Source organism: Clavelina lepadiformis, chromosome 6 (genome assembly GCF_947623445.1).
Source record: "Clavelina lepadiformis chromosome 6, kaClaLepa1.1, whole genome shotgun sequence".
NCBI lineage: Eukaryota > Metazoa > Chordata > Ascidiacea > Aplousobranchia > Clavelinidae > Clavelina > Clavelina lepadiformis.
Window position 1 is genome coordinate 5,383,413 of NC_135245.1, and position 27,138 is coordinate 5,410,550.

General features: G+C 36.6%; 3 protein-coding genes across 3 annotated transcripts; 2 read left to right on the forward strand and 1 right to left on the reverse strand.

Moving 5' to 3' along the window:
* Positions 1 to 378: 378 nt before the first annotated feature.
* Positions 379 to 6,263, forward strand: LOC143462530 (protein transport protein Sec23A-like). The gene is made up of 18 exons (XM_076960735.1): positions 379 to 704; positions 777 to 834; positions 1,640 to 1,795; positions 2,017 to 2,184; positions 2,515 to 2,603; positions 2,694 to 2,838; positions 2,942 to 3,100; positions 3,217 to 3,332; positions 3,938 to 4,061; positions 4,124 to 4,294; positions 4,414 to 4,520; positions 4,667 to 4,820; positions 4,926 to 5,003; positions 5,085 to 5,246; positions 5,334 to 5,420; positions 5,508 to 5,632; positions 5,773 to 5,872; positions 5,956 to 6,263. Exons 1-18 carry the CDS (start codon positions 484 to 486, stop codon positions 6,043 to 6,045), a joined length of 2,310 nt encoding a protein of 769 aa, XP_076816850.1. The 5' UTR covers positions 379 to 483; the 3' UTR covers positions 6,046 to 6,263.
* Positions 6,264 to 7,221: 958 nt separating this feature from the next.
* On the reverse strand, positions 7,222 to 17,220 carry LOC143462431 (alpha-(1,6)-fucosyltransferase-like). The gene is made up of 10 exons (XM_076960598.1): positions 17,036 to 17,220; positions 16,765 to 16,869; positions 16,441 to 16,586; positions 15,993 to 16,149; positions 15,741 to 15,849; positions 13,253 to 13,487; positions 10,971 to 11,217; positions 10,345 to 10,539; positions 9,347 to 9,497; positions 7,222 to 8,882 (listed from the first exon to the last, which is right to left on the reverse strand). Exons 1-10 carry the CDS (start codon positions 17,116 to 17,118, stop codon positions 8,559 to 8,561), a joined length of 1,752 nt encoding a protein of 583 aa, XP_076816713.1. The 5' UTR covers positions 17,119 to 17,220; the 3' UTR covers positions 7,222 to 8,558.
* Positions 17,221 to 24,938: 7,718 nt separating this feature from the next.
* Positions 24,939 to 26,741, forward strand: LOC143462357 (uncharacterized). The gene is made up of 6 exons (XM_076960490.1): positions 24,939 to 25,076; positions 25,386 to 25,451; positions 25,668 to 25,724; positions 25,840 to 25,968; positions 26,083 to 26,192; positions 26,318 to 26,741. Exons 1-6 carry the CDS (start codon positions 25,037 to 25,039, stop codon positions 26,552 to 26,554), a joined length of 639 nt encoding a protein of 212 aa, XP_076816605.1. The 5' UTR covers positions 24,939 to 25,036; the 3' UTR covers positions 26,555 to 26,741.
* The last annotated feature ends 397 nt before the right edge of the window (positions 26,742 to 27,138 follow it).

Here is a 27,138-nt window from a genome sequence, read left to right on the forward strand (position 1 = left end):
TGTCATAGAATGGCTCCAGGATATAAGTTACCTGTACAATTATTTGTAACATTATTAGCTAAGTGACATAGTTAAAAAATTGTTATGCAGGATGAAATTCTGCATGTGATGATATGAATTGTATGTTACGTTGAGTCGCATTTAAGTTGTTTTCTTTTAGTTTGAATCAGCAGGATAGAATGTTTTTTCATGCACTGGCTTCCCGGCTATACTCCGTTTATGCACAATCTGCTGTTTGCTGGCTTAGATAGAATTTTAGAATTTTTCTATATGCAAATGTCATATCAGATTGTTGTACTCAGTTTTGAATAGTGGCTTATTTACATAGGAAATAGCAACGGAAAACACAATGTCAAAACATAGCCTACATGTCAATTTATTTTTAAAAATTTATTTCTTTTTGTCTATAAGGCTAAATTTTATTTTTACCAGTAGTCAACACGAAACTGACTCCGTTAAAACAGCAATTGGCATAAAGCAGCAATGGCAACATATCAGGAATATATTCTTCAAAATGAGGAAAGAGATGGGATTCGATTTAGTTGGAATGTTTGGCCGTCTTCACGCTTGGAAGCTACCAGGATGGTGGTTCCCCTTTCCTGCTTATTTACACCTCTTAAAGAAAGGGTCGACTTACCTCCTATCCAATATGAACCTATTACTTGTACTCGACCGACTTGCAGAGCGATTCTGAACCCTCTTTGGTAAGCTGTAGAGTAGGTTTTGTAACGCAACTTTGTATGTTTAATTTACTAACAGCTGTCGTTTTGCAACAGCCAAGTTGATTACCGAAGTAAGATCTGGAATTGCAACTTCTGCTATCAGAGAAATCCTGTAAGTTTTGGTGCCAATTTCTATATTTGTTAGCATGCACGTTGCATAGCTTTATACGTTATGGACACATATCCCCCAAGCCCCAGATAAGTGGCTCTGAAGTTACCCTGCATATTTCAATGTTATCACTAATACGACCATTCCGGTAGGATCCTAAAAGTTTTTAGTGTAAAAGTCATTCTTTGATATAGCCAGACTTCACATATAATAACCACTTTTTGCTTTCAAATTTTTTCCCGCCACTCGCTGCGTTGTTGCATTTAGGCGTTAGTCCGCCATTACTGTTTAGTTTTGTCGGCATCAACATTCAGTTTATTTTTAATTTGTCTTTTCTACACCTGTGTTATCTGCCAGCATGCTGCATATTCTGTGTGTGTTTGTAATGTAACAGTTGAAGTCAATCCGTCACACTTAATTGTTTCTTTCTTACAAGATATGATATAGAATTGTTCATTGAGTCAGAGTTTTTGGCAGAAAACATGAAGCTGGGCTGCAAATGACCAAACATGTTTTGTTGTCATTTTCTGGCAAACTGCTGCAATATAACTCTGGTTATAGCAGCTTCAGTTATTGTTTCTAATTTTAAGTTGCTTCTTTTAAACAGCACACAGAGTTAATTGTTTATATAACATATTATATATACTACATATTTTCAAAATATGTATATCATTTTTTTGCATCATGCTGTCAATGGTAACACTATGCACTTCAGTATATATGTATATATATATATATATACTTTGTTATTTATTATAAATTGAGTGTGGCGTTTATTGTGTTCATAACTTACTGTCACATTTTTCAGTTTCCTGCGAGTTATGCAGCGATTTCAGAGACACACCAACCGGCAGAACTAATTCCACAATTTACTACGCTTGAATATCAGATGCATGGTCCTGCACCAGTTGGCCCTGTTTTCCTCTTCGTTCTTGACACTTGTATGGAAGAGGAAGACCTTCAGGTATACATGTCATGGACCGTTTATTAAATATTTTGCTTCATTAATGTTATTATTAGTATTTTTCAAGAGGTGTGGTTACTTGTGATATTGTCGAGGTTGTATTTCAGTAGTTTGACCTCCCTGTTTTGATTTGCACTTTGCAATTTAAAAAAGCTGAGTATAATGCAGGTTTAGTCAGTATGTGACAAAAAGGTGTCATAGTATAACATTTATTGATGCAGGCCATGAAGGAATCCCTGCAGATGTCTTTAAGCTTACTGCCCAACAACGCGCTGATCGGTCTCATCACCTATGGAAGGATGGTGCAAGTGCATGAGTTGGGAACAGAAGGAATCACAAAAAGTTATGTATTCAGGGGCACTAAAGATCTCGCAGCAAAACAAATACAGGTAACTAGAGTTAGGTGTGACCTACTTTGCATTAGGTAGCAAGTTCTATCGGAGGCTAGGTAACTGTCATTGTAAGCACGATGTCTGACACGGCAATATTAGTAAACGTTATTACAGCATTTATGGAACATTCATAAACAATGCTACCCTGATTTAATGGATTTGAAAAATTTCCATGAAAGACTAAATTACGCTCACTCACTAAATAGCTCTACAGATAGTGTAAATTTTGTGGCAGTGTAGTATTTGGTTATATTGGTTACTACAACTTGCTTAACTAGCGTATTTTAATTCTCTCTTTCATTGTAAGTTATGATTTTTATCTTCCAGGAAATGCTCGGCTTAAACAAACTACCAAATACTCCACAAAATCAACCAGGTCAACCACAGGCCGCACCCCAAAATTTACCGGCAAACAGGTAAAGTTTAGTATAAAAAGTTCGTTTTAAAAGTCTTAACTAAATATGAAAACTTCAAGCAAAGATAAAATGCTTTGTTGACCATTTTAGATTTCTGCAACCTCTGCACAAATGCGACATGTTTGTTACTGATCTTCTTGGTGAGCTGCAACGTGACCCATGGCCTGTCAGTCAAGGAAAACGTGCTGTTCGATCTGTTGGTGCTGCTTTGTCCATAGCTGTTGGACTTCTAGAGGTAATTTTGTAATTTTTTTGTACAAGTTCAATGCTCTAAAAATGGTTAGTGCGAAACAAGGCGCAGCATGAATATAGCTAATGTTTTAATTTTTGTCTCACAGTGCACTTTTCCTAACGTTGCGTCTCGTGTAATGCTTTTTATGGGTGGTCCATGTACCCAAGGTCCAGGCATGATCATTGATGAGAGCCTAGAGCATACTATTCGTTCCTGGTATGACATTGAAAAAGATAACAACAAGTACACTAAGAAGGCCGTGAAGGTTTGTATTATTATCAGTAAAAGATTTTTGAAAGTTTTTCCACAAAAAAAATCCAAGTTTATCATAGGATTTGTAGCCTAGGACAAACATTGATTTAAGCATTTTGACGTACACAGCATTATGAAGCACTGGCAACTCGAGCTGCAAACACAGGTCACGTGATTGACATATTTGCTTGTGCACTTGATCAAACTGGCCTCCATGAAATGAGATGCTGTACAACTATGACCGGGTAGATAATGTTGATATAGCATATTGGAATATATTTTTAAGTGTGGTCAATGGTCCTCTTCTGACCAGTGGTATGGGATAGTTCTTTTTCTGTCTCTTACTGCAGTGTCAAATTCGCTGCATGCTGCTCATTTTAAGCTTATGTGGAGTCTGCGACTTGTTTCTGGTTTGGTATTTTAACTGAAAAGTATATTTAACACCATTTTCGAAGTCATTGGCATCATTTCATTTTTTATCAGACACTTTTACAAATTGCTTAAGTAAAAGGCCCATGTAGTTATTACTGCAGAAAAAGTTAATGCCGGAAGCTGAAGTACTGAGGCAAATCATTACTACTCTAATGCCTGCTTTCAAGAGATAAATATTCATTGAAACAACAGCGGTCCTTTGTGTATTTTATGGCTGATACCGTACTTTATCCAAAAATATTTCATACTTGATAAGTTTAATCAGTGTAAAAAATGCTTACCTTCCTCTTAAATATGAATCCCAAAGATGTGACCCTTGTGAAATCATCCAGTAAAATTGTGGCCCGGAAAGGTTGGGCAGTTTTACATATCTGTCCTTCGCGAATACTAAGCACAAACTTGTATTTTCAAATTGCAGTGGCTTGATGGTGATGGGAGATTCTTTCAACACTTCCCTGTTTAAACAAACATTCCAGAAAGTATTTTCAAAAGACAGCAAAGGAGAATTTAACATGGCTTTCAATGCTGTTATGGAGATAAAGGTAAAAAATTCTAAACTTGACCGACACCAACAATTTTCATAACCTTCATGTTTAAACAATAGACGTCAAGGGAGGTGAAAGTAAATGGTATTATTGGTCCTTGTGTTTCCATGAATGCCAAAAATGCCTCGGTATCTGAAAACGAAATTGGGATAGGTGGTACTACCCAGTGGAAAGCAAGTGGTGTAGATCCCAGCACAGCATTTGCAGTGTATTTGGAAGTGGTGAATCAGGTATATATATACCACAGTTTAATAAAAGTGTATAAGTGAAATAGTTTATATTAAGTACTCATATTTTATTTGTTTCCATAGACTGTGTATACTCAATACGAATCCTTTTCTCTACACAGCATAATGCTCCAATACCTCAAGGTGGTCGTGGGACCGTGCAATTCATCACACGCTACATACACTCCAGTGGCCAGAGACGGATAAGAGTTACAACTGTAGCTAGAAAGTGGGTTTCGTAGTCATTTTTTCTCAATGTGGCTATGTCTAAATATTACAGTTTGAAACTAATTTTCATCATAAATAGTTTTTTTAATAATGTATTTGTTTGCGCTTGCCCTTGACTTTCACTTCAAAATTGTGCATAATTTTTAGCTGGGCCGATCCTAGCACAGGCTTAGCTCATATCACTGCCGGTTTTGATCAGGAGGCAGCTGCAGTGTTGATGGCACGACTTGCAATCTACCGATCACAAAACGATGATGGTCCTGATATTTTAAGGTGGCTGGATAGAATGCTTATTAGGCTGGTAGGTTGTGGTGTGAATGTGGTTATGATGTAAGCTTGTCTGTAGGTGGCATCATTGGGTGAGTGTTGTAGTTTCAACTATTAAATAGGAATTTTTTTCTTGCAGTGTCAGAAATTTGGAGACTTCCAGAAAGATGCTTCTGAGACCTTTAGATTTATGGAAAATTTCTCACTATATCCGCAAGTATGGGTTGAAGTCAACTTTCTACAACCCCTTTGTTTGCACAACCTCTTCTTTTCTTAACACATAATGTGATTTTTGCAGTTTATGTTTCATCTGCGTCGATCTAGTTTCTTACAAGTATTCGGCCACAGTCCGGATGAAACTGCCTACTACCGCTATCAGTTTGACAAACAGGATCTCACTAATTCCTTGATTATGATCCAACCCGTCTTGTATAGTTACTCGTTCAACGGCCCACCCGAGGTTGGTCGAAAAAGTTGTGTATTTTTCACATCAACGGTTGTTAGTCGGCTGAATTTGTTAATAATATTAAGTATTTTGTCAATACAGCCTGTCCTCCTGGACAGCGCCAGTATACAAGCGGACAAGATATTACTCCTTGACTCCTTTTTCCAAGTCCTTATCTACCACGGAGAGGTAAAATTCGATTGGTTAATGGTGCGCATAATTTTTGTTTTGTGAAGCATTTTACGACTTCTGCATTCGTGTTTGTTGTTGACACAGACTATAGATCAATGGAAGAAGGCTGGATATCACGATAAGCCAGAATACGAAAACTTCAGACAGCTTTTGCAAGCGCCAGTGGATGATGCCCAGGATATTTTGGCAACAAGATTTCCAATTCCAAGGTTCGACAGAATTTGAAACTGATAATGTTACACCCTTCGTACAGCAAAATAGGCCACATTCCGCGTTTGTGTGACACTGGACGTGCGCACTGAGCTCTATTAACTGCATTCCAGATTGATTGAAACAAGTATTTTTTCAGGTATATCGAAACCCAACACGGCGGCTCCCAAGCGCGTTTTCTTCTCCATAAAGTCAACCCGTCGCAAACTCACAACAACACTATGTGGGGTGGTCAACCCGTAAGTAATTTGGTGTCATGATCGAGTAAAAATTAAGAAAAAGCCATGCAAATTTTGCCTTTTCACATTTTTCTCGTTTCTAGGATGGTTCAGCGCCTGTGCTTACCGACGACGTCAGCTTGCAAGTTTTCATGGATCATTTGAAAAAGTTAGCGGTGTCGAGCTCTACGTAGAAGGGTCACTGAAATTGTTTTTTGCAATTTGCTTCAGTTTCACCCTTCAACGATGGGAAAAGTTCTATTTCACAGATTTATGTACATTTTTTCTTGTTTTAACAAGACTGTTTACAATCACAGCGCTACAATTACGGTGTCTTACGTTGTTGCTTATGTTTTGATTGAAAAGTATTGCAATATTTCAAAGAGTTTTAGTAAAAGTGCTTGCTAAAATTGTTGTCATTTGTTGCTTAGCAAGTATTATGATAGTTAATCAACATAAAATCGACACAATTGCAATTGCCAACGCTGTGGCACAGTGCTGCTCAAGAGGGTATAGAAATGTCATACAACTAGTGCTATCTAAGAAATTAGCAGGATCATTAGCAATGAAACAAAAATAATGCGGTTAGCCAAATGCAGAACATTACATGACCATTTTCGAAATGGTGCGGAGAAAATATAACATCGATTGATGATACGGCGACGTCTTGCGTGCCTTCACTTTCGGTTGCCGGAAGATGTGAATAGATTTAACATCCAGACGAATGGCAAAGGTTTAACAATAATGTAACGCTCCTCAAGAGACTATATCTAACGGAACACTACCCAGTCAGATCGTCCGAAGACCTCGCAAATATTTTGGTCTTGTTTCTTATTGGTGATAAAATTTTTCGGTTTGCAAACTTGTGCAGGCCAATGCTGCATTGGAGATGCGTTTTTGACAAATAACAGAATAAGTTCAAAATGGTCAGACTATAGCTGCAATCAGATAATATTTTCATGTCTTTTTGCAATTGTTAACTCGATATGCTGTTGCAGGGCCTGATTTACGTAGTGGCAAGTGTGGCAGTTTCCATAGGCCCCACGCAAGGTAACATCAGCAGAAGAAATAGGACATTTTATTTCCCTTACGTATAAGCTTATATAAAATTTGGGCAATTTTCTGAAAAACGTTTGCAAGAAGACGGTAGTTAAATAGTGTTTGTTAGTTTTTTAAAACAGTTTTAATTACTATGAACAACTTCAGGGTCCAGCAGTTGGATAATCCGGCCATAACAATTGGTCTTATTTCATTGCTAAGTAAGATTTTCTACAAGTGATAATCTTATTTCTTCGTGTCAACTAATTTTGGTGCCCGAAGGGTTCTATTCAAAATGCTTGTAATAGTCAAAACAAGAACACAAATCAGTATTTTCACGTCTCTTATTTTGCTTTATTTTTGATTGTTTGCGGTACTGAACTATTTCAGACGTTTATAAAAGTATCCGTTAAATAATGTTGAAATTTTTCCTAAAACAAAGATCATTTTTTAGAAAACAACGCTCCTAGATGAAAAACTTCAAAAAATCCAAACACGATTAAAGTTGCAAGGCCAGAGCACAACAAAATAAAATCTACAAAAATCACGTAATAATTGCATTTTTAAAACGACTCGGGAACAAAACATGTTATCAACCATAAAATGGAACATAAATTTCAATGAAAATCATGCGCTATAGATAATAAATGACAGGACAATCTAAAAAAAACTATTCTTAAAAATGTCTTATTAAACCTGGATGCTGGTGTTATGGTTAGCTAAAATACATTTCACTGCTATATTAGTAATCATGAGCGTATGCGGTAAGTGCAAATATGAACCATTCTACTGCAAGAAACGATACGAATATCTCCTTATAATAACAGAGTGATTCTAGGTCCGCTAATGCAAAATAATGAGCATAAATGCACTGTGAAGAAACAATAAATCATCGGTTAATTCAATGCTGATACAACTTCAACCGTACGTTTTGCGTGATTGGCACGTCTATACCCATTCATAGCAGTACGTAATTACATAAAGTGCACAAGGTATACCTTCTATCAGAAAACCTCGAAAGCAACTCGATAATAGAAAAATAGCGGAAATAATTCAGATAGCAAAACAGTGCTGCGCTAAAAAACGCGATTATAGAAAACAAAAAAAAATAATTGTTAATCATTAAATGAAATGCCACGGGTCCTCCGTGACGGTCTTGGGTTATTACATAGACGACAAACAATGCTCAGAACACAGTATGTGCTGCACATTATTTCACACAATTGAAAGTACTTGAACGAAGTGTAAAAATCGACTTATTCATTGATTAGATTTGAAAAATAATAAATGATAGATATGAATAGTACACAATGATGAAAAAAAATAAAAAAGGAAGATACACATTTTTAGATTATCGGCAATCTTAGTAAACAAAAATACACTGTAAATAGCTTGAAGCATAACGCCCACTATAACTAACTACTACATTTTCCGCAGAACATTGAAGAACTTTAACGTTTGAAGATTAGAAAACTATCAGCATCAACTGTGCAACAAATACGCCAAACCTATCGAATAGTTCATTCAAATTTTTACATGCAACAATATGTCATGGCACTTTTTCTTGATAACCTGGGTCGTAATAAAAATCTTGCCAGCGCGCAATCTATTTTTGTGGACCGAATTCACCCCGAAATTCGAAAAAACGCGAAATGTATAACAACGCGTCCTACGTTGCGTTTGCTTCCGGATAGGTTGGATACTTAACCAGTTTAAAGATCTCCTTTACTTTATACGATGGATATAAACCGACTTTTCGAGTCCGTTTATCGATCCCTTTTGAATAACCGTCCCAGTGATTTCCGGCAATACCTACCACGTCGCCGACCTCCATGTTTATTTCTTTGGTATCGGACCGGGCCTCGTGTCCGTAAACGGCCTGCTGTTCATGTCCTGTTTGCCCGCCGTAGTAATAAATATCGTCGAGAGAATGAAACTTTGCTGATGCGTCAGGGTGCAAGGTCTGCATCAGCTCATAGGCGACACGACAAACCTGTGAGTATATAAAGTGGTTTTACTTTCTAACATACTGAATGTGCAATGCTTTTCGATTGGTTTTCTTTATTTAGCATTTTTGGCTATTGTGATAGAAAGTTTTAGTTGCAGAAGAACATGCTACACTGTGAATTGTGAAAGCATTCTTGCAACGAATCGAGTAAAAAATTCGCCCAAATTGCAGGCTCTTTTTAACATGGGAAAATGCATCACCGCCAACAAGCTAGCAAGAGTGTGTGCATAATAACAAACAAGTGTGGATGAGAATAGAGTCAGAAAGCTCTCTAAGCAGAAAGTGACAATCACCAGAGATTTACCAATAATGTTTGCGTGTACGGTGGTTTCAGGGTATAGAAACCTCAGTCAATGCAAGTGTGAGTCGATTGCTTCGGGAAAATAAATACAATGCAAAGACTACATCAGCATCAATGAATACGTCAATATTTATTGGGAGATTCTTACCTGAGACGAGAAAGTGCACGATAGATAATCGCATTTCGATAAGAAGTGTATGTCGACAATGACACCACGTAAGCTACCCTTCGAGTAACGACTTCGCAAACTTGCCGAGTCAGCGATCGCGGTGTCACCCAGGAATACGTAATCTGGGTACCTGCGGAAAAAGTTGAGTTAAAATCGGGTCATGCAAAGCTTTTGTGTATACGCACTTGTTTTCAAATATAACCATGTACATTCTGCAATAATGGGAACAGTAGCAAATATAGCAATAGCACAAAACCATAGTCGGTTGCTAAGGATGTCCTTGTCCGCATATTTCGGATTAACCTGGATTAACTAATTTAGAATACGGAATATCGAAACAGTATTTCGATCATGTTTTTGCCTGGCAAGCAACCTTGTACAAGTCAAATCCTGTAAAAACGAACAGGTGTAACCAGTATGCTTGCCTGTCGCCAAACCAAGTTTGACCTCAGCACAGCCACAATGCACTAAAATGTCATTGTACAAACATTCATGATCATTTCTAACCTTTTTTCTGCATTTTTATATTAGAAATTAAACCATTCTACGTTTAACTACTGCGTTTTGGACAAAAAATAACAAGTTCTTGTATATTCAAATATTCATTGAATAAAACAGGTTGTTCTCAATGATAAGATATTCCTATTGGATGTTCTGAAAAGGACATCCCTTCGTAACCCATGATGCTTCACAGTTGCAACAGTAAACGCAAAAAAATTATAATTTCATACTATCCATCCACATGGGCAGTATTTTGCTAAATGTTACTAATTTAAATCAATTATAAAAACATGCCTTGAAAAAATAAGCAAAAACAGCTCTAATTTGGTTAAACTTCCATTGCGAAAATTATAGCATGACGTTTTGTAGTTCCGTCAAAGATCGGCATGCACCCAGAAATAACAACACATGAACAAACAGGCTTATGATAAATGCACGCACGTTCGTGTATTTATTTAAACGTTTTTATATCTTACATCTTCCTCGCTTCTGGCAACACTGATGTATCGTCAGAAGCCAAATACACGCGCCTTGTTGCTTTCTCGCCAGATTTTTCCTTCGACATCCGCAGATCGTACTTATCATACCAGGCTATTACATGCTTCATGTACTCTTCTATGGCGTGGAAAGCCGCTTCCGTTCCCACTTTGTCGGTCCGACGTACATGGACCCTTTGTATAGCGCAGAAATTACGGTAAGTTTTGAGTAATTTACGTCACCAAGTAACTACTGTATTTCACCGACCGAATACGTTGGTAGAGATAGGTAGCTTGGTTATGAGTAAAGGGGTATAAATGATTTTAGTAACGGTTAAATTAAGACTTAAATTAAGCTTAGATGATAAACTGGAGTTAGACGAGTTCGGGTATGTGATAAAAAAATTGTGTCTTGAAACAACTACACAAACATTCTACAAGGTTATTATCAATAAAATTAAGCTTTTTAATTTATTATAAAAAAAGACAAACACAACAAATAAAATAAAAGAAACCGAAGTATGTTACTTGAGAGATATGGCGAAGGTTTGAAAGGAACGATACACGATCCAAATAAAGTATCACAAAGTCCACATATATGAGCGGTTATGATGCATGATCCTTACCCTACGATGGGATGTTGGAAGTTAGATTGCTTCTCCACACCATCAAGGTCCTCCTGCAGCCAGGGCTGAGGACGCATCAAGTAGCCTAAGAATTGTCCCACCCACCAGACCGACGGGTTGCCGTGGAGCCCGAGCAACCTCGGAGCAAGATCTTCCGGGATGCCAAGCGGAAGATAAGGAGGTGCATTGATGATGCCATCCACGATTGGAAGAGAGACGGTCTGGATGTCTTTTGTCGCTTGTTCTCCTAAAAAGCAAAACAAACTTTCCTTAAAACAAGTTTATAATAGCCCTCATACAATTGCAAGCAGATCGCCGGAAAAGTTACCAATGGAGACCATAGAATTGGATAGAGTTTTGTCCACAATAATTGAGAATGAACAGGCGCTGCCTCAGTAAAGCGAGCTCCCACGTGTATTACAAATTACGGGAAAGCAATTATATGCAATTGACGCTTGCATTTACGAATAGCAACTATGAAAAGAACAACTGCTAATACAAAGCACATCACTATACACGCAGCGAGATAGGATACAAGCTGTTAGCTTTACGGTCAGTTTAAAGTCGCAAATGGAAGGAAATGATTGCTGAAGCAACTCTCTTTCCTTATGGCCAATTCTACTGTTAAACTTGCCAAATATCGACGTAAACTGCAATCAAACCAACAGCACACAATAGAATATAGATGAGCAGTGGGAGACAAGTGTAGCTTCATTAGATTAACATGTGAAAGAGCAAATTCAATCACAAATGGACTTATCGATCGTTACAATCTGGTATGCGACAACAAAGGAAGTCAATCAATCACCAAGACAGCCATGCACCAGCCCGGCAAATCCTGATTACAACCTGTAGGGCCGTCGATTAAAGAACCGAGCATAAAAAATGTAGTTTACAAGATCCAAGCTTCGGCTCGGATCCATAGAAAAAGACATGTCTAACGCTTTCCAAACGAATTTGTTTGTAACCAGATATGACATGTTTCGCGAACGGTTTCCAACGTCGTGTAATGCTTGGGAGGCCACTCTGATACCACTAACACACATCATAAGTTTTCTTACACATTACTGCGCTTGTATGTGTGAATAGTAAGTAGAAATGAGGCCACTTGCTGTCAGTCTGGTTTTGGGGCTCAAACAAAGTTTTACGATTATTCTCACCGAAACGGGAAGTTCTGAAGATTGAGCGTTTTGACGCTCTCAATAAATGCAACTTTACCAACAGGAATTCAAGCAACTAGGTCGCTGATACGATTTATTTCATAAACATTTTTATTTCCGACTGATCCATTTTGGTGTTCGGTTTAAAGCGGCAGTGCTCATGCAATTCTCGCTGAGAATTGTTTATCACGCGTAAAAACCGAAATGTGTTCAACAGATTTCGTAACAGAGCATCTAATTATTTATGATAAGACAAACAAACTTTTTGCAGTGAAGTCGTTTGCGTCAAAGACCCCGAGGTTTAAATAAATGAGCAGTAGAAACAATACTTTATCACTGAGTCGCTTCAACATAAAAATAACAAATGAAATATTGCTATCAGATTGTTAAGCATCATTTGCAACCAATGAAATAAACGTATCTGTACTTGAAGAAAATCACAACTAACAACTCATCGAAGAAGGTCAATACGTGAGAGTTGAGAGCAAGTAAACGGCGCACAACAAACACGCCAAGAAAGTCCTTCTCGGGCTTAAACTGGTGAATCGATATCAGAAAAATCACAACTCGGTGAAAAAGTGCTTTCCGAGCTGCTCATTTAGTTAAATCTCAGAGGCCTGTAAAGTTAACGACTTCACTGCAAGAAGCTTGTCAATTATGTAAGTGGTTCGTGTACAGTCGTAAATGATTTCGTTTTTTTCCGAGAGAAAGAAAAACAATTATTTATTCAACCAGAATTGTTTACCCACTGCCGCTTTAAACGTTTAAATTGAATCAACGGAAAATGAAAATGTTTTTGCAACAATTCGTATCAGCGACCTAATTGCCTGAATCTCTCTGTTGGTAATGTTGCATTTATCGAGAGTGTCAAAGTAAACAAAATATTATCGTTCACCCACCAAGCGTATTCACAAAAAGCTGGAAAGTTGATATGCCAGTGCGTTTCACTTTCAGGCACAAGATATTCCTAATGTTATCATCGTAGGCCTAATACATGCTGTAAAAATATCACACACATGCAAACGTAGCCTAATTTACAGGGCTTAATACAGTTAATTGCTCTACAATTCTACATACAGTATATCTTCGGCAACATTTACAACTAAAACTACGTTTGCCAACCATTCCAATTAATGGCCTCTCCAGTAGCTACACGACAGGTTTCGCTGGCAGGAAGATATACAGCTTCCCATCCTTCGGAGTTGTAGCGCCAGTTTTTGGATCGTATGATCAGAGTGCGTTGCGTTCCGTAGGCCACCATGAAACAGTACGCGAGATGGTGAACCTGACATCCGAATCCGCAGCCCTTGTTTAAATTGCAAACCAACTGTCGGGCTTTGCTACAATCTTTGGGGTTCTGCACCAAAAAACATTTGTGGGTATGAAACTATGTGCATTGTTTTAACGTTAATTTGATTTTAAACATGAACATAATGTATTGCGGATTTGCGATGGAAGTATGTTTAAAGATAAATAATATAATTGTGATGGCTGCGAAAACCGATGACACTATTGTACCAACATCTTGCAAGTAAAAGTAACCTTAGAACTGTGGTTTCCAACTGGTAGCCCATAGAATGTCAACAGGACGCTCGCCACATTTGCTTAAAAAGGGAAGACTAGTAAATATTTTGAAAAGCGGATACGCCGAAATATTGTATGCATTACACAAGCGCTGATATCTATACACCGACTGTATTATCATAGCATAGCATATTTGTGCTCAAGTAAACTTGCCAATTATGACAAAACACTGGCACTTCTGGATTCTTCAAAACCACCATTTTGGCCTTCTTCGCGATGAATTGGAACAAGATTTTTATGTTACAAAAAGTGCATTATGTTTGCAAATACTATAATAGGATGATCAGGCAGTTCATGGCAAATTCAAATTACATGTTGAGGTAAGTGTTTGTATATGTCGGAAACTTTAAGGTAAGGGCCGAAGGTAAGTTTAACAACAAGTCGGCCTTAATGTAAGGCCAGCTGGACGTTAAATACTTTGGATCTAAAACTTGTTTCTCAACCGCCGGTCCGCCAGACAAGTCTCTTCTACATTTTGGGTTTGACTCTTCACTCGGAAAGCCTTTGCCGACGCCGTAACAACGCCGGAGCTAGCTCTTATCTCCAGAGGAAAGATACAAAGATTCGAAGTGGAACAGCAATTTAGTTTATTTGTCAGTGTGAAGACGTAAATGAGGGCGAAAAGTTTTGGAAGAGATGTGTCTTCACATTTTTTAAGCGAAAACTCCACAGAATGCTTTTTATATCTGGAACGCGTTATACCTTACCTGTACATACAGTTTACATGTTTTTTTATCATTTCTGCTATATAGCTTATTTGTGCTTTGATTAAATGCGCGAGATAGAATCGCAACCAGTAAAATGTTCCCATAAAGTATAAATATGCGATAACGGTCTGCGCCGTGCTTCTCACTTACAACAGTTCATGGGAAAAAATACAAAAGAATATATGATGTGTTCGTGATTCATAATAACAAGCGAGCTTGCGCTAGTGTGCCGTACTTGATCAGTCAAGACAAAAAGTGACATTTTCAATTCTTTCTCGAAATGCCTGCTGTCCTTTAGAATTCGAAGGGTGAAAGCAAAAAGCACCGTAGCCTATTGGTGACTGGTACTTCGAAATTGCAGCTATTCCTAGCGCACGATGGTCATAAAAACTTAGAAAACATATCAACGGTTGAAAAAGTTTGCTTTTATAGCATCCGAATGAACCTGATATGGATGTGCCAAATCTTTTTCAATTTAGAATATTCCTATTGTATATTCAATACATTATTAATTTCATACATAAGATACGATTAGCTAACTATCCTCCGTCGAAATTTTTCGTTGACAATGATGTACAGACGGTAATAAGCACCGTCGTCTAATCTTGATGCTATACTTAGCATTCAGATCATAGTAAGCGAAGCTCAATAAACATCGAGCACAGCTGTCTGTTCTCATACAAAGAAACGTTTGATTTTGGGTGGCAGAGGATAAAATGAAACTCATATTTAACTCAGCACCAACAATACACCGTAACATGCAATTACTTGTATATACAAAAGGCCAGACGAAACGTGAAGCTATTTCGTGGGTGTACCCTGTATTGCGTACGCAAGCCACGCTAGATTGAAGACAAAATCCACGAAAATAATGCCTTGATCCAGAAATAGCTCGAACCTTTAAATATTTAATGTGCTTAAATCGAAATGGATGTGCTTTGAATCGAAATGACCTTCACACCATAAATCGATCAAAAAATTCTATTGCCTTTATACGAAGTTTACGCACCATTAAAATTTCTCCGTTAAATTTAACATCAAACAATTCCTTCGCACTTCGAAGTATTGATACATGACAATTACGCACAGCCGTGTGTGGGTTTACGAAGAAATAAGAAAAGTTCGTGGCGTAACATCGTTAAAATTTTCACGGTGGTTTATACGGCTATGCCAATTTGAAAGCGTCCTGGTAATTCTGTTTCAAAATTGGGTTTATTTTCCTGGGTAGTTTTCATTAAGTCGCGAATATTTTTCCCATGATGGAAGATGCAACTTTTTCATTTTTCCTGTGAAAAACGTCACGAAATTAATTAAATCACCTGCAGATAGCGGATACGCTTTTGCACTAAATCTTGCAATTCTTTAGCTTCTTTCGATCTCCATTCATTGTTTAATGCATTCAGGTCTTCCACGTCAATCAAAGCCGCTCTAAAATTCAAACGTCTCACATTAGTTATTTGGTTAGTCCATCACCCTACGACCAAGACGAACACATGAAACTAGACCGTGTTTCTAGAGCGTACAAGGCAAACAATTAAGAACTAAGTACAAAATAGAAACAAACGTCGTACTGTTGCTGTGTCGCTAATCTTGCCATCATTCCATCAATATTTTCAGCTTCTGCAGTAGAACGTGACTTTATTTCATTCATTTCTCGTTCAAAAGTGTACCAAAGCTCGAACAGATTATTTTTTATCTTGCGCACCAATATTTCATGTTCTTTTGTCGCTTTTAAATGTAAAAGAGAAGATAAGAATTTAATTAACTGCATAGAATTTAGCTCAATAATATGGAATAATAAATATTGTTTGTAATGGATATTTTAACTGAAAGTTTTTAAGGGATTTAAAAGTTATAAAAATAATTAAACGAAAAAGACAACACCGAAGAATTTTCTGAAAGATATTTAAAGAACTAACTCTAGAAACAAAATTAGAATAAGTATTACCTATTTTAGACACTTTCATATTGTATGAACCTATGATAATCTGACTCAATTTTTAGCCAAAGCATAAATACCTCCTGGGCTGTTTTCTTTATTTACTTGTCCTGCAGTCTTTCCATTTTGTGTCATGTCAAGGCAAGCTTGGAGTTTGGATTTCATCTTGATCAATGCAGCATCACTCGATTCCTTACTCTCAACTAGATCAGGCCTCTTTTCTTTGCTACAAAAACAGACATTGATAAGATAGGGTAGATAAGTACTCAAACATTCCAATATACTAAACTTAAGAACTTCATACTTTTATTTTAGACGCACATATTGAAATGGTAATTGGATAATTATCGCAAAAAAATATTCCTACTGCCGCTTTAAACTTTTGGGGCATTCTTGATACTAACGTAAAGTGTTGTATCATTTTCTGAAGCAGCTTGTTTTGATTCTGCAATTCTTCGATTGCCAGCACAGCCTTGTCTAGCTGTTGCTCCTTGCTCCTCTCTTGTGCACTGGCATGCAATAAGATACAAACATAATAAACTAATCCTTGACCACGTATTCAATATGCATACCTTAACAATCAAGGTTATCTGATTATAGCTGTGTTATGCATATAAACCTATATCACAAGTCTGTTTGCAGTTAAGAAAATCATCAGTCAGTAAGTGTACTCACTTTGGCTCTTGGCTATGAAAAAGAAGAATTAAAGCTGTGCACCAAATCAAAACACCAACAACCAAAATTGAAGTTCGTCTCATGGTGAATGAAGTTTATCACAGTGTACAAATTCAAATGTTCACCATGTCATAAGGTGTATTATGACCTATAAATTTGGCAAACGCCAAAGCCACCGTGTACAAGTATCTGCAATATATATAGAATTTAAAAGCCCAATTATATAATTTCAGAAGTTAAAAATCAAATCAAAACGAAACAAATTAAACCTAACCTAATTGGGAAAAGGTTTATTTTTAAACTGCAATCTTTAAGTAGCTTAACTAGCATGTCATTACCATTATAAACTTGTTGGAATGAAACAGTGTTCAGTTATAGAAATACACATAGGCTACATATATATGCAGGCTGCACTTATGCACAGTAATACCGGAAGGTTTTAGTTTGTAATACTCAATGTTAATCATAGAATGTCAAGACTACTGAGTTTGAAGTAAGCATGGAAAATCTTTCCTGTACAATTTTGCCTTTCAGGTGTGCTATTCTCACTTTTTGCGTGCAGCGTAACGAAATAGGTCTACTGCCCAGACAGTGGTGTCTGGTAAAGATTTGTATCACTTGTTTGCAACCAAAAATACAAGGGTTAGGCCTATGATGCACTAATGAGTGCATTCAGCCAGTTAACATACGGCAATTTTTACACTTTGGTAAATCGATACAGTTGTTTAAGGAGTCACTTTGTTCCAATATAAGTCCAAGATTGGTGTCTTTTCAGTTGAACACTTATAGCCTACTTTTGCACTTTGACATGAAGGTAATCCAAAAAACTTATGACGTAATAATTCCTAAAATAGTGGAATATAACAATCTAGCCAAAGGCTAGATGGCCATGCCAGTGCCTGTTAACCTTGTCATCCACCATCCCAATTGCAAAATTATAAATTATCCTGTGGTTGTGCACTTCTGGACTAGGCCTATAGACCCCAGTAGGTCTAGTGACTCTAGTCTATCTCAACTACGAAGTCTGTAGGCCTAACCAGTCAGTGTGTTAGAAAGAAAATTTTGAAAAAAACCTGCTATTCCGCACGCAAATAACAAAATTTGCAGCCCGCCTCTGACTGTCTGTAGCTTACTAACTAAGAAGCCGCTACTTCTACACCAATATAAAGTCAACGCAGTGGAAATGCAGCATTAGCATAGAGCTGATGCCCAACAACCATTGATCGATACCGCCACCAACGGTTTATAGATACATCTTAACTTTTTATCCAGCACCACAAAAATCAAACTCTGCACCCTGAAGTACTAGTAATCAAGTGTCGCAAAGTTTTGTTGTCAACTTCTTCGATTTTACTTAAAACTATTGCTCAAACTGAGCTCCAAAAATTATCTGAAAATATCAGAATTGTCAATAAATTCTAATTTTTAATGTCGAATTGTTTATGTCCAATGCCCTACTGTCCTAATGTATTATTTTTTTAGTTCTAGGAAACAAAAAACTTACTGTAAGTAAGCTTAATATAAAACAATAGCAGGATTGGCAACATGCATGTCTTGCTTGATAATGTGAAATTGATCGAAAGGAAACATTTATGTTAATCGTTTTTGTTGATGCACTATACGCTTTTTGATGAGGAGATATACTGTATATTCATCACGCCTGTTAGCACTTCGCATAAGTTTTCCAAACAATTTTTTTATAAGTTTCACCAGACAGAACCATAAGTTGTAGTGCTAACTCACTATAGATAAGACAAAAACAACGGATTTGAATCAAATCGGCATAATTAAACTTATTTCACCAATACATGTTTTAATCCAACTTTGGCTATATTCTATCCTTGGATTCAGGAAAGGCGTCAGTTCGTGAATATGCTGATGGTATATCTATTTCTTAAAAGTGCAATTGCAATGCACTTTGCTGTTTAGCCAATGGGGATCAAGTAAATAAGTTGATTATGTCTTTTAAAACTTGCTCATTAACTGTTATCTCCAAGATGGATTATCGTTTCTCTAAGTCGTCTTCAAAAGTCATAAACGGCATTCAAAAATTGTCAAAACAAAGTCATGAAATCGTCAAGTCCGACTAAACGGATGCATTATTTCTCTAGGATAGTTTCTCTATTGCGTCTTCAGAAGTCAGAAAACTTTTAATTAATTGTTCATAACAAGATCATAAAATCATAAGTCTGACGTCATTTGTGGTATGGAAAAAACAATGCATTAAGATAAGCTTACAAAACAATCTCAAAGCTTTCAGTAATAAAACTCTATGTTTAAGTCTGACGTCATTTTTATGGCAAGTAGAAACAGAGCTTATCACTGACAAGGGTTTAAAATCGAATTGACAACGTCTGAATGACTCGTGTGAGTCAAGATGAAATCATATCCTTCAGCGGTTAAGTTTATTACTAGTTTACATATAACTTAGATCGACAAAGTTTGACTATAAATATAACCAGACCAGCGCGGCTATTTTATCTCAGTAGACCAGAACACCACTCCCACTATATGGTTCACTCACTATAAAACAACTAACCTAAAAATAACCTAAAACCGCATAGGCGATAACAAAACATATAAACTAAGCCATCATCCAACACAGAAAAGCAAGGACAACTGTTTGAAGATGTCACAAACAAGTATCACAGACAAACATGGATTTATTCTATTCGTACATCCTGCGTCTCAAGTGCTATCAAATGTCGGTATATATAACGATATTATCATTAACGACAGGTCTATCACGAAATTCTTTTTGAAGTTTCTTTTGTTCCTCAACATAGTGAGCCAAACAGAGATCATGGTAACCCATATTCAACTCCAGGGTCCCCACCATTTTGGGGTCCCATCAATGTTTTGGCCAGCTACATTGTATCACAAATGAGCAAAAATAAACTGATGTATAATGCAAAACTAGGCCTATTCACCAAATTTAAAGTTTTGCCTGAATTTAAACTTCAATTTTCCCAACATTTAAATTGAATTGAGTGTTTATTTCGTTTTAGTAGTTTCAAACTGCACTAGAAAATGTTAGTTTTCAAACTAAAACTATTTGAAACCGGTTGCACACGTTGATGACTCTAAAAGGACTTGCTAAGACTAACGTATTTACGGAGGGGACCATGATTGGAACATAGTACCCCTTTAACGAACTCAATTTTCGGGGGCTATTGGTGTTTTAACGTCTTTTTGTTTAATGCTTTTTTTTTCTTTGCGACTCTTCATCGGCATTATTATATTGCTGTAATAACTACTGCAATACTGTATGTATATTAAGTACGATGCTATTTGACATGAAAGCTTCAGATAGCATTGCTATAAAACGATGACCAAAGTCAAGAACATAATTGGCCGATGCTGAAACACGACAGGTTGCTTGTCGTTCTGGTTATCAAGCATTGAGAGAAAGTTTCTGAAGAGCCTACTTCCAACAATGCAAATTGAGCACTGTGGTTGTTGATATGGAGTTTATCACTGTTTGATCGAGTTGTAAAAGCAAAATAAAGTTATCCACGTTGTCCGAAGTAGGTGTTGAAAGGAAATGATGTTACAAAACTCATTGTAAAGTCAGTACAGCTACGGTCCCTGCCCAATACAAGTTTCGTTGAGAATCATGTCCAGCATTTTTGTTAGAACATAAGAGGTCAAGAAAGCATTAAACTTTCGTTGATGTCGCTAATCGTGGTGTAGCCTACTGTTGAATTGTATAGGTTTTTACTAAATATTTTTGAGAAAAATTTATTTCAGCAGATTGATGTAAAAACGGCGTTCAGAAAAACGTCACAATCTTAAAACGTTTTCAGAGAGTTTGTCATTTAATATCCTAAATACTGTTTTATGCTAACAATGGCGTATTTAGGAGGGGGCGTAGGGCCATATATCATCTCACGAACCAAACGTTTAAACCATTGGCCTTTTAACATTTTCATTCTTTTTCGTTTATAGCGTTTCCTTGTTTGTGACTGCTTAACAGCTGCAGCCTACACAGAAAAACGTAAAAGATTAATAGATGAGTTTATCGCGTTTCATAATCGTTGATACGGCCTTACAAGTTGTACGCGACGTGTCAAAAGTGAAAGCTATTATTTGGCTGCTATATTGTCTACATAGATATGAAAACGCATTTTGTTCAAGGCGTTTTAAAGCGGCATTTGGGGCAAAAACACACAATTTTTGCGCTTCGCGCATTTTGGGCGGGTTGGTCAAGCTCTGGAATTTTGAGGCCAAGTCTTAAAGCTGTTTAGCTCTCCTCAACACAACCCTAAATACGACCCTGCATGCTAGCTATGCACAGTTTTACTTGCTTATGCAATGTTACAGTGATATCGGTATTTCAACATTTTCACGCTGACGCTGTTATTTTTAGTAGAGGATAGTTACGTGATTTTTTATCAATTGAACAATGACAGCAGCTTGCTAGTCTAGTTGGACCCACAAAAAAGTGTTGGAGCTCATAAAGCTAAACTTGACACGTATGCGCTTAAATTATAATTTTATTAATGAACGGACTGGCCAAATGCCTCCGCCAATGTTGGGCCCCAGGGCACTCCACTAAGTAAATCATGGAGCTGTGCAGCCCAGGGAACCAATAGTCTTCATCATGCCGGGTCATGAGTAGACTATCTATAGTTGCGCTGTTCTATAAAAATTTTGAAAGCAGCAAAATGTTTCTGCACTTTAGGTTAAAGGTAGAATTGGATCGATTGCCACCTTTCCCCCAAAACGCGCATTCAAAGTCGACTAACAAACTGATAAAAAATTATTGTAGTCTTTACTACTTCAATCAACTCTGATAACTGCTACCTCAAACTTTTTACATACCTGACGTATAATAATCTACGTGGTACATGCAAAACTCATTCCAAGACAAGTGGAAAAGTCTCTATTCCGCTTGAACTTCATCAGGATAAAAGTAGCACACGTTTACTAAAAACTTTTACAAACCTTTTTTGGCGTAATGTTCGTAAGTAAAGTGCATGCGCAACCGGTTGAAATATAGCCTTCATAAGATTTACCCGACCACAATGACATTATTTTAACTGCGGAGTGGTCTATTAATAGTGAATAATCTTCACACTTCAACTATAATCAATATAACCGACATGGGTCTATAAAATTTCAGTGGACCAAAAAACCACTCCCGACTTGTTCAATTGAAAAGCATCAAACAACAAAGTCAAACACTAAAAGCTACACCATGACGGTACACCCGCGCGCGGTGAAGTTGACAAGCAGAAAAAAGCTCATCTTATGAATCATGGCAGCGTTGTTAATGCTAAGAGAGTCTTCTTTATCTTTGAAAGTTAAAGTATTTAGTATTGCACCGTATGCGTAACTTCGGGGAAACTGGACTCGGATGTTTCAATTTTTGTGTTAACCTGAATTTAAACTCCAAACTTGCTTGAGTTTATATGATTGTTATCAATAACCTTGAACCCATCCCTCTACCGAACCTATGACGTCATAATAAAACAGAAAAACTGATTTGTGTAGGCAGAAAGGTATTCATCGATACACACCGTTATCTAATACATTCCTCATGTCCACGGTATACTTCTTAATTCATGTAATAACAAGAAATATTTTACCAAGAGATTTTTCAAATCCATGGACTACTTTGTATATATTAATTGTTTGCATGTGACACCGCCTGTATATGCGTGACGTATCACTAATGTTTTGAACTTAATGACCGGCACAGCAAAATTAGAAACCATATTCCCGGTAACAATTATAGGAAAAATTATCACTTTATGATTTTTTGGTCGAAAAAGCAAACATTTTGCTAAAACCAGGAGTTCGGTTACATAAAACGCAGATGTTTAGGACAGGAACCACAGCTTCGCTAACGGCAAACCGTCATACCAATGTCACTCTTGAGTGTTGGTTGATATATATGTTTAAAAACTGTACACAACGAAACAGGCGTTGACTTACATAATTAAAACTCACAATAAAACAGATAAAACGAACAACTATACCACTACCTGAAGAACCTCCAACCGAACTGAATCGTGTCACAAAATTTAGGGTAAGGGAACGTGAATAACAAAATTAGTGACGTAGGCAAAACGATGCGGACTTTCTACTGTTATTAGTGAGTATACAATGCGGCTAAAGGCAAAACAGCTACACCTACTAAAACATGTGCTACAGGGAGTGCTAAGTTTGTGCAAAACAAAACAATACACAAAAATAGGTAAAACCAAAATCGTGTGACAACAGAAAAACAACAAACATAAATGTACATATTTTGTACTGGGCTTCAGACAAAACAAACAGAATGAGCACAGCAATGAAACGGTGCACACAATAAGCCACAAATACTTGCAAAACACTCAGTAGCCTGCTTTACGTGTGAAGCATATTGATTGTTGCATACTGTATGTGTTCCCTTCGTGCGAATATACCTTCATTTACAAGCGATCGCATTAACATTTTGACCAAACTGGTTTGCAAAGTATGTCAAAATCTTCGTACCTACAGTTCTGCAAATTGGTGTGTTTATTAGTAATATAAAACAACTATAACAAAGAGGGCCATAGCAGTCCGAAAAGTTGTGAAAATTGAATGTAGGTTTTTGATGGCAATGTCGTTCCATTTGCAATTGACCATAGACGTTGCTTACTAGCATCCGAGAAAGTCCCTGTCAATAAAACCATAACAATCTTCAGCAGTTCAGAAAGCTTAACTAATACTTTTATACAGCTAACTAACTAACTAACTAACTTTTACTTTAAAATCTGGTTAAAACGGTTCAGACAAGATCAACTTTATAGATGTGTAAGTAACGTAAGTAATACTCAGTAAACTATATAGCCAACATGAAGAAAATCTTTGTTCGTGCATTATAATTATGATGTACATTGAGTAGAATATTGTTAATTTTATGATTATTTTACGATTGGTTAACTTCTTCGCGAAAATGAAAATCTCGTGCATGTGCGAACAAATCATGGAATACCAAACTTGAACGTTCGCAGTTGCAAAACACGAAGATTTTTGAGTATTTTGCAAATAAATTTGACGAATACGAACAAGTCACAAACATACGAACATTTCTGTTCGTGCGAAACTGCATCTGCTTGGTCAGACGTGGGAACAGGCTATGAAAACTTTAACTTAACATTGACAAAGTGGAACACTTTCGCCGTTTTTATTGCCATGTTAAACTTTTATGAAAAGTGGGAATTGGTTTGATTGGAATCCACTTGCACTCTATTTTTAATAACAAGCTTTTGGTAGGAGCTTCTAGTAACTTAGCATTTTGTTTATTAACTTTGAGCACAGTTATCATAGTTATATCATGTTGAGGAGTTTCTTAACTTTTGAATTCCTTAACTTGTTTTATCTAAAGGTTATTGAGAATGGTTCGAACTGCGTCGTTTACAGCTAATAGAACGATATAGCAATAAAAGTAATTTCTGAACATAACCGAACAATTCTATCAAATCCAAACTACCAAAACATAAATCAAAATGTTCAAGTTTCAATAACAAAAAGGTTTCCTAATTTTTACTTGGATCAATGCCATGTGACATTTCTTCTATATAACCTATAGCTTTCGTACAAATGGCCTCATATATAGTTTCTTCAGCAAACTTACGGTATTTATGTCTAGCGTAGACAAAACAAGAATACTTGTTGTTGAACATCGAAGCGGCAAAAAGTTTTGACGACAACAACTATATGCAATGTTTTTTTGGTTTTTGTTTTTGTTTTCGTCAAGTTTAGCGTTTGACGTCAACCTGGTGAGCAACACGTCGAGAGTTAGGTAAATATATGCAAGTGTTTTGTTATTTTGCTATAAGCTTTGCAAACATTAACTGCTTCTGTGGTAAGTTACGAGTTAATGCGTAACTTATAAGCCTTTATAAAATGATCCTCCTGTTGCAGATAAGCATTTTGTTCTGTAATGTTGACTGCTCTGTGCTTTTCAGCTGCTAATTGAGCAAATTGTTACAAGCTGTGTACTGATATTTATGAACAACTGAAAATATGCTTCGAGCAATTTTGTTTCTGGCAATTGTTTGCTTTGGTAAGAAAGGTTCTAAATATAACAGATAAATTTATAAGAGCAATATACAAAGAAATATATATAAAGAGGCAGAATGTTGTTAAAACGGCTTAAAATTGTTTCAACAAACGTATATATGATTGCACTTAAATATGTGCAGCAAAAATGACATATTCTTATGTAAGGCTATATTATAGAACTTCTTCAAAAAACAACAAATATTTTTTAGCAAATTGTCAAAGTCAATCATAACTTAAAATGAGTTGGAAAGGTGGAGAAGTAAAAGATGAATTGAAGATAAATAATTGTGTCCACTCTTTTTAATTTCAGTGCAAAAATCTCTCAGTCTGAATGCAGAAACGGAGAAGCTTCGAATAAAACTTCACTGTGCCTCGGGTAAGTTCTTGGTACTTTGTTTGTTGGTTTTATCTACACAGACTAGTACTAGAGCGTATAGGTATAAAATAGGATGGAAGATTTCTGGATGACTTTTCTGTATTACTTATGTCCTTTATTATTGAAGTTTAAACGTTTTTGAATTTACATTAAAACTAGTATGATTATTATCTTACTTGTAAGAAAATTAAAACTGCAATTTGCTTATCTTTGCAGCTTCCCAAGGCGCATCAAATCAAGAACAAATCGAAGCTCTCTTTGCCTGCGCGGAAGGTGAGTTATTTCAATTCAACGATTGTTTCGAAACCCAATTCATTATACAATAGATGTGATTAGCAACCTACCTGATCTTTCAAGTACAAAATAAAAACATTCAAGCGATTTACAGTCGGGAACAAAGCTGCTGAAATAACACCTCTTCTAACCCCAACATTTCATTATCTTGATATTAACGGAAACGGAGAGGTTGCGACCGCAGAGATCCGAGAAAGGTTACAACAAGTACATGCGGATATGGGTAAGTATTTTGGATAAATATTTCTCGTTCTTTCTGCGACTTATCAGTTTTCGATTTCGAAATTAGTTTTTGGTAAATTTTGCTTTTATTTTATGAAACGATTTTGTCAAACAGATGAAAAGGAGACACTTCAGTTTGAAATGTGTGACATTAACCACGATGAGGAACTCTCAGAGGACGAGTACATGCGATGCTCGGCACTTTACTATGGATCAAAAATGGAGGTTTTAAGAAAGGCTTGAGCTGTGTATAGTCTTTATGTTGTTATGCTTATTTTCGACACTTTGTCTGGTTATGGTTTGATCGTTTTATCAAGATGCACGAAAACATATATTTTAATCGCTTTCAGTTATTCGGCGCCGACGAGGACCTGACAATCTCTTACCACCATTTGCGAAAGTTGATTAAGCAATTCGCCAAAAATCTATACAAGACTTTAAAGCACGACGTTCAGATAAAAACTATCAAGAGCTTAGGAAAAGGAAAGCATGGCCGCTACACACTTAGAGATTTTGTTTCTGTGGATCTGAAGCTGATCAAGCAATTTATGGAATCAATTACGACTAATGTAGAAAACGAAAATTAATTTCGCCCTATTGGTTATCAAAATTTGCTTTGGGAATAAAAAGCAAAATATATGTTATAATTAACCTTTAAACTGGCCTTGTATTTGTACTTGATTATATGTCAACAGCAGACAACACTACCACAGACTATAAAGAAAAACTTTATTGTAATCTAATCAACTATGAATAAATAATTATTTTTGGGCACTTTTTGTGTATTGTTAAATAAGGGGACCATAACAATTGCCGACAATCTTGACTGGGCATCTTTTTAATCAAATTGACAGACTTGGCGAAAGACCGCAGACCGCTTAGGCTTAGGGAGCTCTAATAGCTGCTGCCCATCTGCAGAAGATGGAATGGGTTCTGAGGAAAGAGAGAGAGAGAGAGAGATAAATTGCTGTATGCTATCCAGTTTTTAAGTTGTTTATAAAACGTTCTCATAAACAAGATAAAATTGGCTTCAAAAGTTGTTGACAGATAAAAGTAAACAAACACTTGCTATTGTTCTGTACGGTTAAACAGACATGTTTATGACGGTAAGTTGTTGCTAATAAAACGTCCAACACAAGTTCACAGTAAGAAATGACAATCATATGGAAAT